The following is a 15,107-nucleotide window of genomic DNA, read 5'->3' as shown; positions in this document are numbered from 1 at the left end:
TTACATTTATAAGCTTTAAACGTGTGTTCCTTTTTTCATGATGGCCATCTAATGCTAAAATAAACTTTCATTACATTATAATAAACCTCATGTTTAAATATGGAAGTATAGAGGCAAGAAAATTCAAGATAAACCCTTGTATTTGAAAAATTATGTGATACAGACATTTGCTAGTAGCGAATGTGAATATATTTGAAGATTAGAATTGTACTTTTATTTTCTCTAGAAAACTATAATTTGGTTCATTACAGCCGAAACAAGCACAAAAATAACAGTCAGTTCCGTTACTTTAACCTCAGAGAGTAACTTCGAAACACGGATAGTAGCTTACGATACCTATGGAAGCATTTATATAGCACTTCTAGTACTCTAGCATAAATGCTAAGAGAACCGTTAACATCTAAAACAATCCCAATTACTTGAACAGGTATATCGAATAATTTTCGAATTTTATCAATATCTGCATTAATATATCCGTTGTATTAGAAATGTACTTCATTATTGATTCTATTGAATAAAGTTTTAAAACTCAATAACCTATCCTGGTATTCGAAAGATGGTGGATGGATTAAAAGTGGCTTCGTTCTATTTAATATGAGAAGAAAATCCATGCTTGGAGAGCAAAAAAAATGTTAATTACGTGTTTTAACAGTGAACGCAGATCCCCGAGGCTACACAAGGTTTTTTTTTAACATTTAAATTGAATATGCTGGTAGCACATAATTGCCTATGATTGTATTATGAGATTTTGCAGGTGCAATATCACAGGCTACAAATTTAATGAAACCTGTGATGCAAATTAAAAGAAGAGGAAAAAATGGATCTCGCCTTCAGAGGCAGTTCTCGAATTGTTTCAGTGTTGCCAGCAGTTGCGAGTTGGAATCTGACAAGATCGTAGTTCCCCCCCCCCCCCAAATATGTAGTGACAATAGCAGATATCTGTTTCCTAAATTGTTGTAATGTGATGTAAGAACTGTTTGCTTTCTCCTATGCGAGGAAATGTCAAAATAAAATGTTCCCTATTTTTCTCCCATCCATGGACGTTGAGGGGAGGGGAGGGGAGGGGAGGGAAGGGGGTCGAACCTGTCCGTCAACCTCCGACTGGAATTTGACAAGTTAAAAAGAGCAGAGAGCAAGTTAATTTCACAGAAATAGTTAAAAACAGAGATAAAGTTCAGTTTGTATTCAAACAAAATTACCGTGCGTCCATTTCCTTGCGAAGCCGAGAGATCGGGAGAAGTGTGGCGGGCGGCGCTAGCGGAGATGCCGACATTTTCGACCAGTAACGTCCCGCTTATTTTTATGTACATATCTTTAGCATGCAGATATTTATATTAATATTGCAAAACGAGCACTAACCTGTGTTATAAGAGTTGTTCAAACTGATATCCACCTACATTCACACATTCCTGGCATCGTTTGATGAAATTTTGATTCACACGTAAAACTTCTTCTTCCGTAATTCTTCCAAGTTCTGCCCGGCAAGTAACCAAAAACCATACTCTTTCACACAGTACGAAATTAACACGCTCTTGGTTCAAGGTCTGTTCCTCACCCCATTCGCATCTCTGTCCAGGGCACCTGTAGTCGCGAGGGAAAGAACAACTCAAGCTCGGAGCTTTCAGATTGCAAACAATGCTCACGAAAACCATTGACTTTTAACGGTTTAGTCTGCAACGTAATCTTGATACAGTGTTACACATTCGAAACCTCCATACGATTCCCAGGTCGGCATATCCGCCCGCCACACTTTTCCCGATCTCTCGGCCTCACAAGGAAATGGACGCACTAAGAATAAATGGTTCGATTGATTTCAAAGTTCCAAAAATGTTATTTTGATCTCAGAGCCCCTCCCCCTAGCTTTAAAAGCTATTCATTGAAGGAAGTGTTTACAGTTAATAACGAAATAGAATAATTATATATTTCAGTATATAACTGTACGAAATGTAAAAATTAATGTGTCACTCTGGTGGATCATGTAGAAGAGCCTCTGAACCTAATAATAATAATTTGGAATAAATTTGTTTTATTTTTATTAGTTTATAATAATTATTATTGTTTATTCAAGATTTATCAAGGGTCTGCCCCAACCTCCCAGATAACATGTTTGGCGACGCCCATGCTGAGATATTCTCCGATCACCTGAAATTCAGAAATAAACTACCGGATGGAATAGCATCCAGTGCTAAATCCGATATTTGCTTTGCATACCAATAAAATATATTTGTGGATAACTTAAACATACAAAAAGAAAATTTCTACTGCGCATCAACTTCGCTATTTGTATTTTCAAAGGTTTGAAAAGTTCGCCATCTTGAAACTCTTCGACCGACTTCGGTCAAATTGAAGCCCAGCAATAAGGATAAATTTAGAAGCGATTTTTCAGAGGGTCAGGAGCCCCCCAAAAGATTTGCAAAGTCCTCAATGAAATAAACAAAACACTTGTCGGGTCGATGTTGGCAGCCTGTGGCGGCCATGTTGTTTTGGTGGCGTCTGTATAATCTGTTGTTTCCTTTTCAGGCACTGATGCCAAATCACCATGGCAAGTTACACGATTGAGCAGCGCGTCCAAATGATAAAACTTTATTATCAAAATGAGTGTTCGTTAGTGCAAACGTTGCGCGTGTTGCGCCCATTTTACAGCAGACGCGGTGGCCCTTTAAAGTCGACTCTCCAACGTTTGGTGGCCAAATTCGAGATGACCGGTTCGGTAAACAATCAGCCAACACCCGTACGTCAAACGAACGCCAGATCGGCTGAGAACATCGCCGCGGTCTGTGAAAATGTGCAGGAGAACCCGAGGCAGTCAATTCCTCGCCGTGCACAAGAACTCGGCGTTTCGCAGACTTCAACTTGGCGAATTTTGCGTCGGGACTTAGGCCTACACCCGTACAAGATCCAACTGACCCAGGAGCTCAAAGTTAATGACCATAGACAACGCCGTTTGTTCGCTGACTGGGCTTCGGAGCGTTTGGAAGAGGACCCCAATTTTGGCCGAAAAATCATCTTTAGCGACGAGGCGCATTTTTGGATGAATGGCTATGTTAATAAGAAAAATTGCCGTATATGGGACGACGCCAACCCACACGAGGTTCACCAGGTGGCATTGCATCCACAAATAGTTACTGTTTGGTGCGGATTTTGGGCCGGCGGCATCATTGGTCCGTACTTTTTTGAAAACCACGTTGGTGAGGCCATCACCGTCAACGGCGAGCGCTACAGAACGATGATAACCGATTTCTTTTGGCCCAAATTGAACGATGTGGAGGTAGACGACATGTGGTTCCAGCAGGACGGCGCTACGTGCCACACAGCGGACGCCACGATGGACATTCTGCATGAACGATTTGAAGGTATGGTTATCTCTCGCAGAGGTGACGTGAATTGGCCACCAAGATCGTGCGATTTGACCCCGCTAGACCTTTTCTTGTGGGGTTTCCTGAAGTCCCAGGTCTATGCCAATAAGCCGCAATCGACCGATGCCCTTAAAGTCAACATCACCCAGGCCATCGCTCAAATTCAGCCGGATCTATGCGGCAGTGTCATTGAAAATTGGACCACTCGGATAAGTGCCACCGTGAGAAGCCACGGCGGACATTTGAACGATGTTATATTCCATACATAATGGCATACATGGGCCTTTCAAATAAAAAAAGAATTTCGTTCATACCTCACACACAGCTTGTTTTATTCCATTTCAACATCGACCCGCCCTTATTGGAAAACCCTTTATAATAGGTATATGAAGTTGATTTATTTCCGAAGAATTGTGTGAAACTAAGAAGAAACAGAATGTCGTTAGAAAGCTTTGCGTTGACAGTGTCTAGCACTACTACTAATAATAATACGCATCAGGTGGACCTAACAACCTATTTGGTTCTCAGTAAATCATCAATTTGAAAATCTATTTCTTTGGTATGACAGCTGTTTTAATGCAAATTTAATGATCTTAACCCCAGCTTACCTGAGGGGGAGGGGGGGCGCTGTCAAGCCCACCACCTCTTGTTTTTCGATTTTTCAACCGTTAACATTTTTATAAAAAAATTGAGAATAAATTACATTTTTCCATAGGGTGTTCCCAATGATTCTGCCTTACTTTTGAATTTGTTCATAATGATTGTATTTTTTTTTTTAATTCTGCACCTATATAAACATTGATGAAAAATAATATGTTTCTTTTGAGGGTTAATGAACGTGTAATATGTGTGTAATAATCGTGCAATTTCTTGAATTTTAGTGGTGGAAAAAGGTGTGTGCCTGTATCCCCCCTCCCCCACGCCGACCCGGGGTAAGTAAGTTTTCGTACGGCATTGGCACGTGTAAGCTAGGGTTAAGTAGAAAAGGAGAGGACTATGCCTCAACTCCGCCACTACAAGTAAGAAAATGAAATGAAATCTGCCTGTACGAGCAAAAACTAAGTTCTAGTAGGAATGCTCTAGTCGGGCTTACAACTGGCTACATGGCTGGAAATAGCTGCTATACACAGTTTTTGACGACTAGCCTGTGTTCTAATTGCAACTGGCTTTCTCTGGTAGATTCTAAAGTTTGGTCTGCGAGTTTGGCAAAGAAAAGTTATTTTCTTCTTTGGTTCCCGAGTGTTGGTTGATTTTCTTAGCTGCTGATGAAAGAATAACAGAGATGATGTACATTCGTGTTCATCAATATTTAGACATTTATCCAAAGCGGTGAGATTTGTACACGACAGATGTGATTAACCTAGTAAATTGCTGACGTGTTTCTTTAAAAATAAAAAGTAGCCGATTTTCTTACGTTATTTCTGCATTAACTAAACGTTATTTCTTTACTCACCTTATTGCGTGTCGTACGGCAGTGATCAGAAAAGGTCAGATCGCTTTGAGAGGAGAGCTGGAGGTCTTGTGAAAGAGGGGGATGAGACTCATACCTGCACCGAGAGACATTCCACGATTGTCGCAGCAATCATTTTCTGGAGAGATGCATTGTCCCATAACTGTATGCAGTGATTTATCAACACCCCCACCATATTTCCTCAACGCCCCTCTACCACATGGGTCCATTTACGATCATTTTGACTCTAAATTTACCCTTACACCCGCCCAAATAATGTTCTTGAATTTCCGAAATATTGATAAACTCCTGACTTTTTCCTGTTGAGTGCAGTGGTGTCAGGCGGCCGAGGTCTACGTAGCAGATCTGCGAATCTAAGGTCCTTCGACCGCTTTTCCCCCGCTATTGAAGGTCTGGTCATAAGAGGCCTTTTTTCAACCCCCTTGTTTACAAACACGGCAGACGTCATCAAGATTAAACTTCTCAGAATGTCCAGCACTGTAAAGCATTCAACGTTCTTGTTTTAAGAGAAAAATGCATATTGAAGAGCACCGCAACGCAACTTACACAGAATACATGAAAGTAATGGTGCATAGAGAAAACATACAAGTAAGCAAAAGCATAAATGCCCGCACGGTTAGTGCTAGAAAGAACTGGGGAAAAAAGCAGTTCTGGATCCATTGTATTTCTCCTTTCAATTTTTTTCGATCCTACAGTTCAAATATCGATTTCGGGGAAAAAAATCTTGCTTTACAAAACACGAAGTAAGCTACATCCTGTTGTTTTGTGTTTACTATGCTTTCAAATAACAAGACTGATCAAGATTTTTGTTCTGGATGTGACAGACATACATACTCAGACAGAACCTTTTTCCTAACATATCTTACTTTCACACCAGGCATGGCCAAAATATCAGGATTCCCGAAAATGTAAAATCTGGATTCGGAAATTTTACTACCCGGATTTCAGAGGCAATCCGAATTTCGGAGAGAGAGATTTAACAATATGTTTCCATTTTTTCGGGTAGAATTTATTAAGAAAGTTTTGTCTTCCTTATTTTACTATCATATACTCCGTAGAAAAAAAAATCAATTTGGCCATCTCTACTTCACACGTCATGTACGAACACTGTTATCATCATTATCAATGTAGGAATTATCCCCCCCCCCCCCCCGCCCCGGTTGAAAGATTGATCCTGACGTTTGGCAAGACTTGCGATGACGTAAAAATGTCCGTGAGTAAGTCCTACGCAATTAGTCCAAGTTCACCAGGAAATAGCCTCATGTGATTCAGGCATTACTAACAGGGTTGTAAAGGTCCTTTTATCTGTACAGTATTTCAATTCGGTCCAGGAACATTTTTTCCGGATCATTATTCCATAGGCTACCGAATCAGTTCAACATCATCTCAAACTAAGGAGATATATTTAGTTCATATTTATCATTTATCACCAACATAGAAAAAATTGTACATAAGTAATGCTTTTGTGAAACTGATCTGTTTTCCTTGGTACTGTTGTGGCTTGTTTATTGCATACTATTTTTTGTGTTTTTCAACCTTAGACTGCTGTTCTACTGTTGTTTCGGTATTCTCGTATCGGACAAACGGATTTCTTCAAATTTACAGGAGAAATTACTTACTGAATGCAGTTTCTTTATACTTGTGGAAGTTCGGGGAAGTGTTTTCTCGCATCGTTCATTGAATTTTGCCAGTAAATCATCTATTTTTCGATATAAATGTGTGACTGATGCACGAAAGCTCTTCCATCCATTTACTTCCAGGTGGATGTAGCCTGTGTGTGATGACGTAATCCCGGTCAGTGTTTCCAAACACGTGTTTTTGTAACTGAAGAAGGTACGTTTCCTCAAATGGTTTGTGTGGCTATGTGTCAATGGTGCGTGGGGCTATGCAAGAATGGTGTGTGGGGCTACGCATATTTTTTCGAAACCAATTTTTAACAATTGTAACCTATACGTGACCCTACCTAACCTAACCTTACCGGAAATGGTTCGTGGAACTATGTATGAATGGTTCGTGGGGTTATTCGTCAATGGTTTGTGGGGCTACGTCGGTATTTTTGGGTGCAGTGGGGTGGAAACACTGCATGCCGAGTACGGTAGTGAAACTGTGACCGCCATACTGCGTGTTACCGAAGGCAAAAAGAAACGAAGAAAACTTACTCGATATGTCGCAAATAGAGTTTATTTCCGTGAAATAAGCGAAATGCCACCTTCAGCAATGTTTCTCAATGCAGAATACGTAAGTACGAATATTCAAATTAAATGAAGTAGCAAATTTCAGCTGTTTGTCCGATACGAGAAATTTGCCGTTGTTTCTATCTGGTTTAAAATGGCTTCTGCTGTACTGGAAATTTCAATGAATATTTTTTTTAAATACGGTCCAGGAACCTTTTTTTTTCAATGAAACAATACGCAACTTGGACCGAATTTAAAATGTGCGAGCCCAGTAGGATTTAAGGGTCTCTGAACCTTCAACAACCGTCATTACAAAGAAATAAAAAATGCAAGTAGTCAAGAATTAATGAAAGCAGAGCACCTACCTCCACCCTCTCCTCCTTGAGGTCCACTTTGAGCGCCAGCTGCTCCCTCAGGACGACGTCTGGGTAGTGCGTCTTGTCGAAGGTGGCCTCCAGCTGCTCCAACTGCTCCTCCGTGAAGATGGTGCGGTGGCGTCGCTTGCGCTTGGGGGGCGGGGGCACCTGCAGTGGCGGAGCGCTCGCTGCAGCGGCTGCGGCCGCCGCGTGACTCATGTAGCTCGGATAGAAGTTCGGATACGCCATAGCTGCAACGAAACAAACACGCCGTTGAAACTTTTGTCGACATTTTTATTTTGCTGTGCTAATGCAGGGTTGGTCTCTGAACGTTAGTGACAATAGTTCTGCATTAGCACTGTTAATTGGACATTACTAGGGAGCGGAAGTTGATGACCTAAAAAATATATGGAATATGACCTATAGAATGTCCTAAAAAATGGGAAAAAATGACGGAAAAAAATGCAAAAAAATGACCTTTAAATTTGTTAGTTTCAGGTTAAAAATTGAAATGAAAAGGAAATTAAACAAAATGCAATCTTGCTTTTAAAAAAAAAGGCACCAATGCACACATGGGCGTCCGGAAAGGGGGGCAAGGGGGGGCCGTGCCCCCCCCCCCTGGAAAACGAAAGTGAACCAAAAATTACATATTTCACACATATAATTTAATTTCAGCCACAATAATGTGTGTTCATTATTGTACGAACATGATAAATTCAAATTTAAGCAATGTTTTTTGAGGGATGAACACTATTATTGGGGAAAATATGACATGTTCCCCCCCTGGAAAAAATACCTTCCTTGCCCCTCCCTGGAAAAAATCCTGCGGACGTCCATGAATGCACATTCAATTAAAATATGCAACGAGGATTTCCAATGTAAACAACCGAATAATTTTAAAACAATGTTATGAAAAAGTCGTACACACTGAATGAATTGGTGTAAAATGCATTAATTTACCGCATCTTTGCCTGGCGATGTAGTGTGGTGTGTTTCTGTGGCACTGTAAAGAAAAATAAATCCTGCGATATATATATATATATATATATATATATATATAGGCCTATGTTCACCTTGTTGAAAAGACTCAAGAATATTACCAAGATGAAAGAAGTGACAAAATATGACGATACAATACACCAGATATTGCGAAAAATGACGGGAAAATGCCGAAAATCGGGGAAAATGACCTAAAACCTGAAAATTGGCAAAAAAATGCACTTTAAAATTATTATTTTTTGCGTTCTAGACGAAGTGTAATCTTGTGTATATTTAATGGGCATTGTGTTCGAGATGTCAGAAAAAAGATGACATTTCATTAACTTCCGCTCCCTAGACATTACCCATTGTCTAATGCTATAAACTATACTTATTCTAATACTACATTTCTAGAGAAAACCTCTTCTCTCGTCTTCAGGTGAGAGAATCGAACTGGGAATCGAACCTACGACAGTCCTGTGATTTTTACTACAAATCCATTGCTCTAACCAATACGGCTAAACCTAATTGATGGATGAGAGAAGCAGACTGGAAACTAAGGAAAGCAATGGTCCAAAACATTAAAAGTCATCCCAGTATAGAATGCAATCACACTATGGTCCCCTTTGCTAAAAAAAATTGCAAATGGGTCAAACATTCTGAAGGGAGTCCATTTAACGTTGCATGCTAATACAGGGCTCCCACTCACCCGGAAAGTTCAGCAAGGTGAGGTAAAATCAAGTGTTCCCTCCCCCCCATTTTTAGACAGCCAGTAATAATAATATATCTCACTCTACCAACCCTATGTAGAATCAACGGCAAAGATAATAGTAAGCAAATTGTCCATCGCTTTTTTCATTATTCTTTATTCTTCATCATGTGTTGTTTTAAGGAATGGATTTCTGTTGATTCGAAGCTGGTGTTGGCCTGTACTGCCATTTTTATTTCAATCCATTTTCATCACTGTGTGCAGGTCCATAACCAGGATTTTCTTTCGGGCGGGCTCATCACTTATCAGCGACCGACATCGAAAGGCGAAAAAATTGGGGGTAGAAGCCTTGAAGATGAATTTCTCAGTAAATTACAACTTATACACGATGTTTAATCCTAATAAGGAAGTAAAATTAATTACCACTATACATTATTTAAAGTTAATATTGGTAGGATTTCGGAGGGGAGGGATTCAGCCCCCGAGCCCCGCTGGCTACGTGCCTCAGTGCCAAACTTATTGAAAATGGTAAGGAAAATTTGCCTACTTTCTTTGAGTGTATCTTCCTCAGAAGCTCTCTTAAAACAGAACACTGTTATGGCCGATATTCATAAGTTGGCAACTCTGCGTGCATGCTTTGAGTCTACTTCCACAGGGAGAGGAAAAAGAACGTAAAAGAACTTATATTTTCTTCTTTAAAAAGAAAAAAATAGGGAAAACGCTACGTCAAATCTGCATCCGGCGCTACGAACACAGCGACAGAAATAAGTCGAAAGAAACAAATCGCTTACGAAAGTAGGGTAGCGAGTATTCTGTGAACGCGAAGAATTTCGAGCCTCTAATGCTCTTAGTAGCCTGTGGAAGGTTACGCAGGCACTCGCGAATGAAGCCAACTTGCTGTAATCTGTGAGGGATTTGTGGAATCGGACATGACAAGACAGGATCTTCACTCGTTGAAGCAGGGGGAACGGAACTTTGGAAGAAAGACAGGAAAAAAGCTTGAAGGGTTCAATTCGTGGAGCAGATTTAGGAAATGCAGATAAGCTTTATTTTCTACCCCTGCTTCTTTGGATTGTACCTTCACGAAGAGAAAGGGAGCAAAAACTTCAAGCTGCACCTTATGTCGACTGAACGATGCACTTGTGAAAGAATAAGTGTGATGAACGAACATTATTATACAGGATATTCAAAGAAGATTTTTAGGTGACGTCATATCGCAGTTGGGACTTAACGTTAATACTTTTTAAAACTTTAATGCAATTGATGTACCACGTATAATATGCACATTATAATATAAAAGCTGTTTCGTCGTAATTACTTATGTTTGAAAACTAAATAAATAAATACGTGTAAATAACTTACATAATGTGATATGCACTAACTCAAACCAAGCAGTGCTTTAGAAGTCATTCATTGATATTTTGCCAAAAGTCGGCAAATTAGTCATTTCTTATGCTCGTGCATACCTCTAATATAAATCGTGCTGTAGTTAAATGTGGATGGCTGAATGTTACTATACCATGGTTCATGGTAATAGTAGAGAAGGCGTGTTATTGAACTAATTCTATGCCGGTAAGTCATTGTCAGAAAAAAATGGACATTTTGCGTCCCGTTTTTCGTCAAATCGTCTTAACACTTCCTTTGAATTTTGAATTTGAATTATTTTTTTTTGTGTGCGTCAGCACTGAGGCTATTTTGCACCCGTCACACTATACCGGGTCCAGCCCCTTATCATAACAAAAATAAAAGCATGTCTGAAAACTAAAATTTCCTTACCTTGGTTAAAAGCTGAGGCTATAAAGGGCCAGTCTCTCGTTAGTGGTTAGTCTGCAGCCCAGGGTGTACTACGTGGAAGTGAGGTTGACTATTGGGTGCACTACGTGGAAGGAGCATCCCTTACACCCCTCTTAACACTTCCTGTTATTTTCCATAAGACGTAGGTGTAAAGACGTTTCGTAAAACTGTTGGTTGATATCATTTTATGTCACGTTGTCCAGATAAAGATGGTGGCCATCTCGGATCGGTAACAGTAAAAGGGGGGGGGGGGGCTAAAGTCCAAAAACTTGATTAAGTGAAATGCTTTATTTTGCTTTGCTCTTCTATCACTTGGCCAATCGCGAAATGAGGATGGAAGGTGATTCAATTAAATTGATTAAGATGAGAGCAATGTATGCGCTCGAAACATTGGAAGCTGACACCGATTTCAGCAGGCAGGTAACCAGAGTGGTAGGCACAGTGCGCTACAACGACAGAGGTCCCGGGTTCGAATCCCGACCTGAGCATTCTTTGTGAGTGTCCCTTGAACAATGTCATATCATTACTCGTCCTCGTCGTCGCGATCAGTCAAAAGTTGCAGAAAAGCGACGCTAAATAGCTAATGTCAAATAATTCACAAATGCACATGGGCAGCAACGCAGGGCAAGCCACACAGAGGATTATACTGTCTGTGAGTCCAGACGCCAAAGCCTCGTTAGTCTGCAAAATGCTGTCCAGGGTGTACTACGTGGAAGAAAGTTTACATTTGGGTGTCAAAGGGTCATGTCATTCCTGAACACGTGAAAGGAAAATAGAGAAACTATCTTAGAAGCCATGACGCATACGCCCCTCATTGAAAATACTGTATCTGCCCTTGAGCCCTCTTGTGGGAAATCGTCTGACGGGTCAACTGACCTCGATGGGTAGAAGTGGAAAGGGATGGCTGCATCTCTGGAGATCCCAGGGGTTGTTCAACTCATTTCATTGCCACTTTCGTGTTCGCTGGTAGGGGTTCGGTCTTAGCGCATTAATAAGACTGGCGCCGCTTGTACAAAGCATTTGGCCAGAAACGTGATATTCCTGTGTCTGCGTAAACTATTTCTGCAGTTGTGAAAGAAAGGCACAATGACAAGGGTAACCTAAATATGGGTGAAGTGAAGTTCCCACGAATCAGAATTTGCAAGATCCAAGGGGGGGGGGAGGCGAGTTGATGACGCAGTGGGTGGTCCTGGTTTATCTTCGTCGCTTTGCACCAAAAGGCGATACCGCTTCTTTGTTTCGATTTCCAGGTAAAGAAGGTTTTGACAATTTCCTGTCGAGTGTGAGGTATCTGTGCTAAGAAGCGATGGATTAGATGCACTTATCTACTCGGCGCTTTCTTCCAAGACCTGAAGTAAATGTTCCCACTGCAGTCTGCTTTTCCAGGAAATGGGGCTGTTCGTTGCCAAACTTTTCCGGTGGCGGCGCCAGCATAGTTGTTTTTCGTTCGTCATTTCGTTGGCATATCTTTACATTGGAACACGCTGCTATTCAAATGTTATTTTCATCGAAGTTAAAGGTTTCTCGTATAAATCGATAATAAAAATATGTTTCGTTAACCTTTTAGATAATGTAGCAAGTCATAAGTTTCCGAAAATGACATTCTTGTTAAGCAAAGAATTAATATATTAAACTGTACCGGCAGTGTAGCTCGAACGGACATGTTTATGCACAAGTTAGTGCCATTTGAGTCATTCCCAACTGCAGTAGATTGACAGACCGCTACCTCTTTGCTCTTTTCTCGTTACTTACATGTAATTCAACGCCGGGTGTCGGATTCGGATAAAGTCCGGAAACAATAGTAAAAAATTTATTAAGCGTCGCATACGCACACTATGCCTTCTCCAATAATTTAATATTATCGCTGGTTTCTATGATCAAACATTTTCCCCTTGTATTTTCTTCTCTTTTCTTGTCCACAACACCTTCATAATCATAACTTCTGTAAGTCAAAAGGCTTTAGAATTTGCGAAAGTGGAACAGACTAAGGTGTTTAAAAATAATTATTCTTCTTCACATATTTGTATAAACAGAGAACCTTTTTTACTTACCATAGCCTATCGAGAAATCTGATATGTTAAAAAAGGTCAGTTATAAAAGTCAACTATAAAAATAAAAGTATGGGATTCTGTATTATATTTAAATTACCAATTCATAACAATAAAGCACTTAAATTGTGAAAATTTCAACTTACGTTAATAAATACTCACATTGTCATCCGTTCCATCTAATCATCTTCATCGTCACGATTGCCAAAAGTGGCAGGAAAGCGACGCTAAATAACGAAAATACGAATATGTATATGTATGTATGTTGCTACACATATAGTGTAGATTGGTGACTTGTCCGCGAACTTTTTGGCTAATCGCCAACAGTTTCCGAATCAATTTTGTGGCATTGTTTATTTAAATGGTAAGAATTTTTTCTGGCAACGTTTCGATATTTCTAATGTTTTCAGTGCTTACATGTATTATTTTTTTTTTTTTTTCAGGGTGAGTTCTACAGCAATATTTCAACTGCGTCGAGTGGTGTTCAATTGGTAAGTAGGTAGTTTACAACTATGGACGCTACTTTTTGATATTGTTGTTGTTTATTCTCTCAAAGGAATTGTTTATTTAATGCGAAACTGCAAGAGTCTGTACTTCTCTTCGGATGTATATGGATATACCCAGGGATATACCCAACCCACCCTTCCATATCACCACATTAAGGCGAGGGTTGATTAAATTCTAGGAATTATTATAGGGGGAATTACTGATACCAAATGAAAGAGTATTTACGGAATTTTCTACGGAAACCAAAATGGAACCGATACTTATTTTGAAAATCACATGCAGATAGTATCTTCAGCAGACAATAAAAGTCTTGTGATTGGGCATAATTAAAGAAATTCAACTCCCATTGCTCGGTTTCGTCTCGATTGTTGCAAACGAGTTCCTCGTTCTCGTTGTCAGTTGCATTGCGCTGCAGTCTGGGTTCAATCGCCGCGATTTGAGAGTCGTGGTTATTGGCTCGTGAAGAACTAGAAGGCAGGGAGATTTTTTTTTCCGGAGCAGTGGCCCCCTTCTCCTCCCCCTAGGGAGTCAACCGCCCTTACGAAATGCGTTGTAAACCTCTTACTCCAGGATGGGAGAGCGTTTTCTGTTCGGTTCGGTAGTTTCTTCCGAAGTTTGCGTGGAAAGCGACAAATACAACGAGCTCCCTGCTGTGATACCAAGCGTGTCAAAATATGGAATGCAAAATAGGGGAGGATGCTGCAAGGTTTTTTTTGTTATCTAAGAGCATGTGTTTGTACTATCGCGTCTTCGGTTATATCCAGCGGCGTACACTTCGTTCGAAAGAGGGTGTAGCGGGAGCTACAAAATACCCACCCACCCCTTGATACATCAAGCATGCAATGACGTATTTACTTAGGGGGTGCCAATGGGGTCTGGACCCCCTCCACCCCGAAAAACTTACCAATTGCAAATATTAAATACTGAAAATGTCCTTGTTTAGTGATGCATAATCAGTGGCGTGCCCAAGGGGGGGTTGGTGGGGGTTATAACCCCCATTTGGCCCAGTATTCCTAAAAAAGGGAACATCAAACGCAAGAAAAGATGGCAAAATGAGGGCTGACTACAAAAATGTATACCTAACCCCGTCCTTTCGAAAATCCTGGGCACCCACTGTGCATAATCGAGGGGTATTTATTTCCGCCGAACTTATTAGAAAACAAGGATTATATTGGAATCATACGGCTTTGAATGGCAGTACCAAAAATTATTTATTCACGCTACCAGCAATAATAATATGTATAAAAAACATTAATCAGGGACTTTACTTTTCGTCGTCAGAATCTATGGAGTGATCAGAAGGAAAAAACCTTGGACGAAAAGTCCCCGCGCAACTTTCCCTTCTTCCGTTCCGCTCGAACCATCTCCTCCTCGCGGGAGTACGGAGCACAGGAGTCGCACGTCTGCGCAGGTTTCTTTGCTTGTGGTTCCACTATAACATTATTTTATGTTATTGAACAAATATTCAGTTATTTATCTATTTAACGTAAATTTCCTTCACAGGGCAGTTGTTTTTATAGAAATTTTGGCGATCTTAACTGCTGCGGGGACAGCCTTTATGGCAGTGACCCTGTGTTGCCGCGTTTACCTACGAAGGAACTTGAGGTCAAACAGCCAATTACGGCTACCGCTGTCCCTGTTTGGGCAACAACCGGAGACATTACAATCCCTCACACCCGAAGCTGCTAGCAGAGAAACAGTTTTTTTCCCAATA

At 40.5% G+C, this 15,107-nt stretch overlaps 1 protein-coding gene across 1 annotated transcript in view; it reads right to left on the bottom strand.

Annotated features, from left to right (window-relative positions):
* Gsc (goosecoid homeobox) overlaps positions 1 to 15,107 on the bottom strand; it is a 67,481-nt gene that overhangs the window by 38,352 nt on the left and 14,022 nt on the right. Inside the window, exon 2 of the mRNA XM_083137482.1 lies at positions 7,367 to 7,608. Coding sequence (XP_082993608.1) covers positions 7,367 to 7,608 — 242 coding nt within the window. The remainder of the gene's footprint in view (positions 1 to 7,366; positions 7,609 to 15,107) is intronic.

Source organism: Lepisma saccharinum, chromosome 16 (assembly GCF_977018435.1).
Source record: "Lepisma saccharinum chromosome 16, izLepSacc3.1, whole genome shotgun sequence".
NCBI classification, from domain to species: domain Eukaryota; kingdom Metazoa; phylum Arthropoda; class Insecta; order Zygentoma; family Lepismatidae; genus Lepisma; species Lepisma saccharinum.
This window is presented reverse-complemented; position numbering and strand designations above follow the sequence as displayed.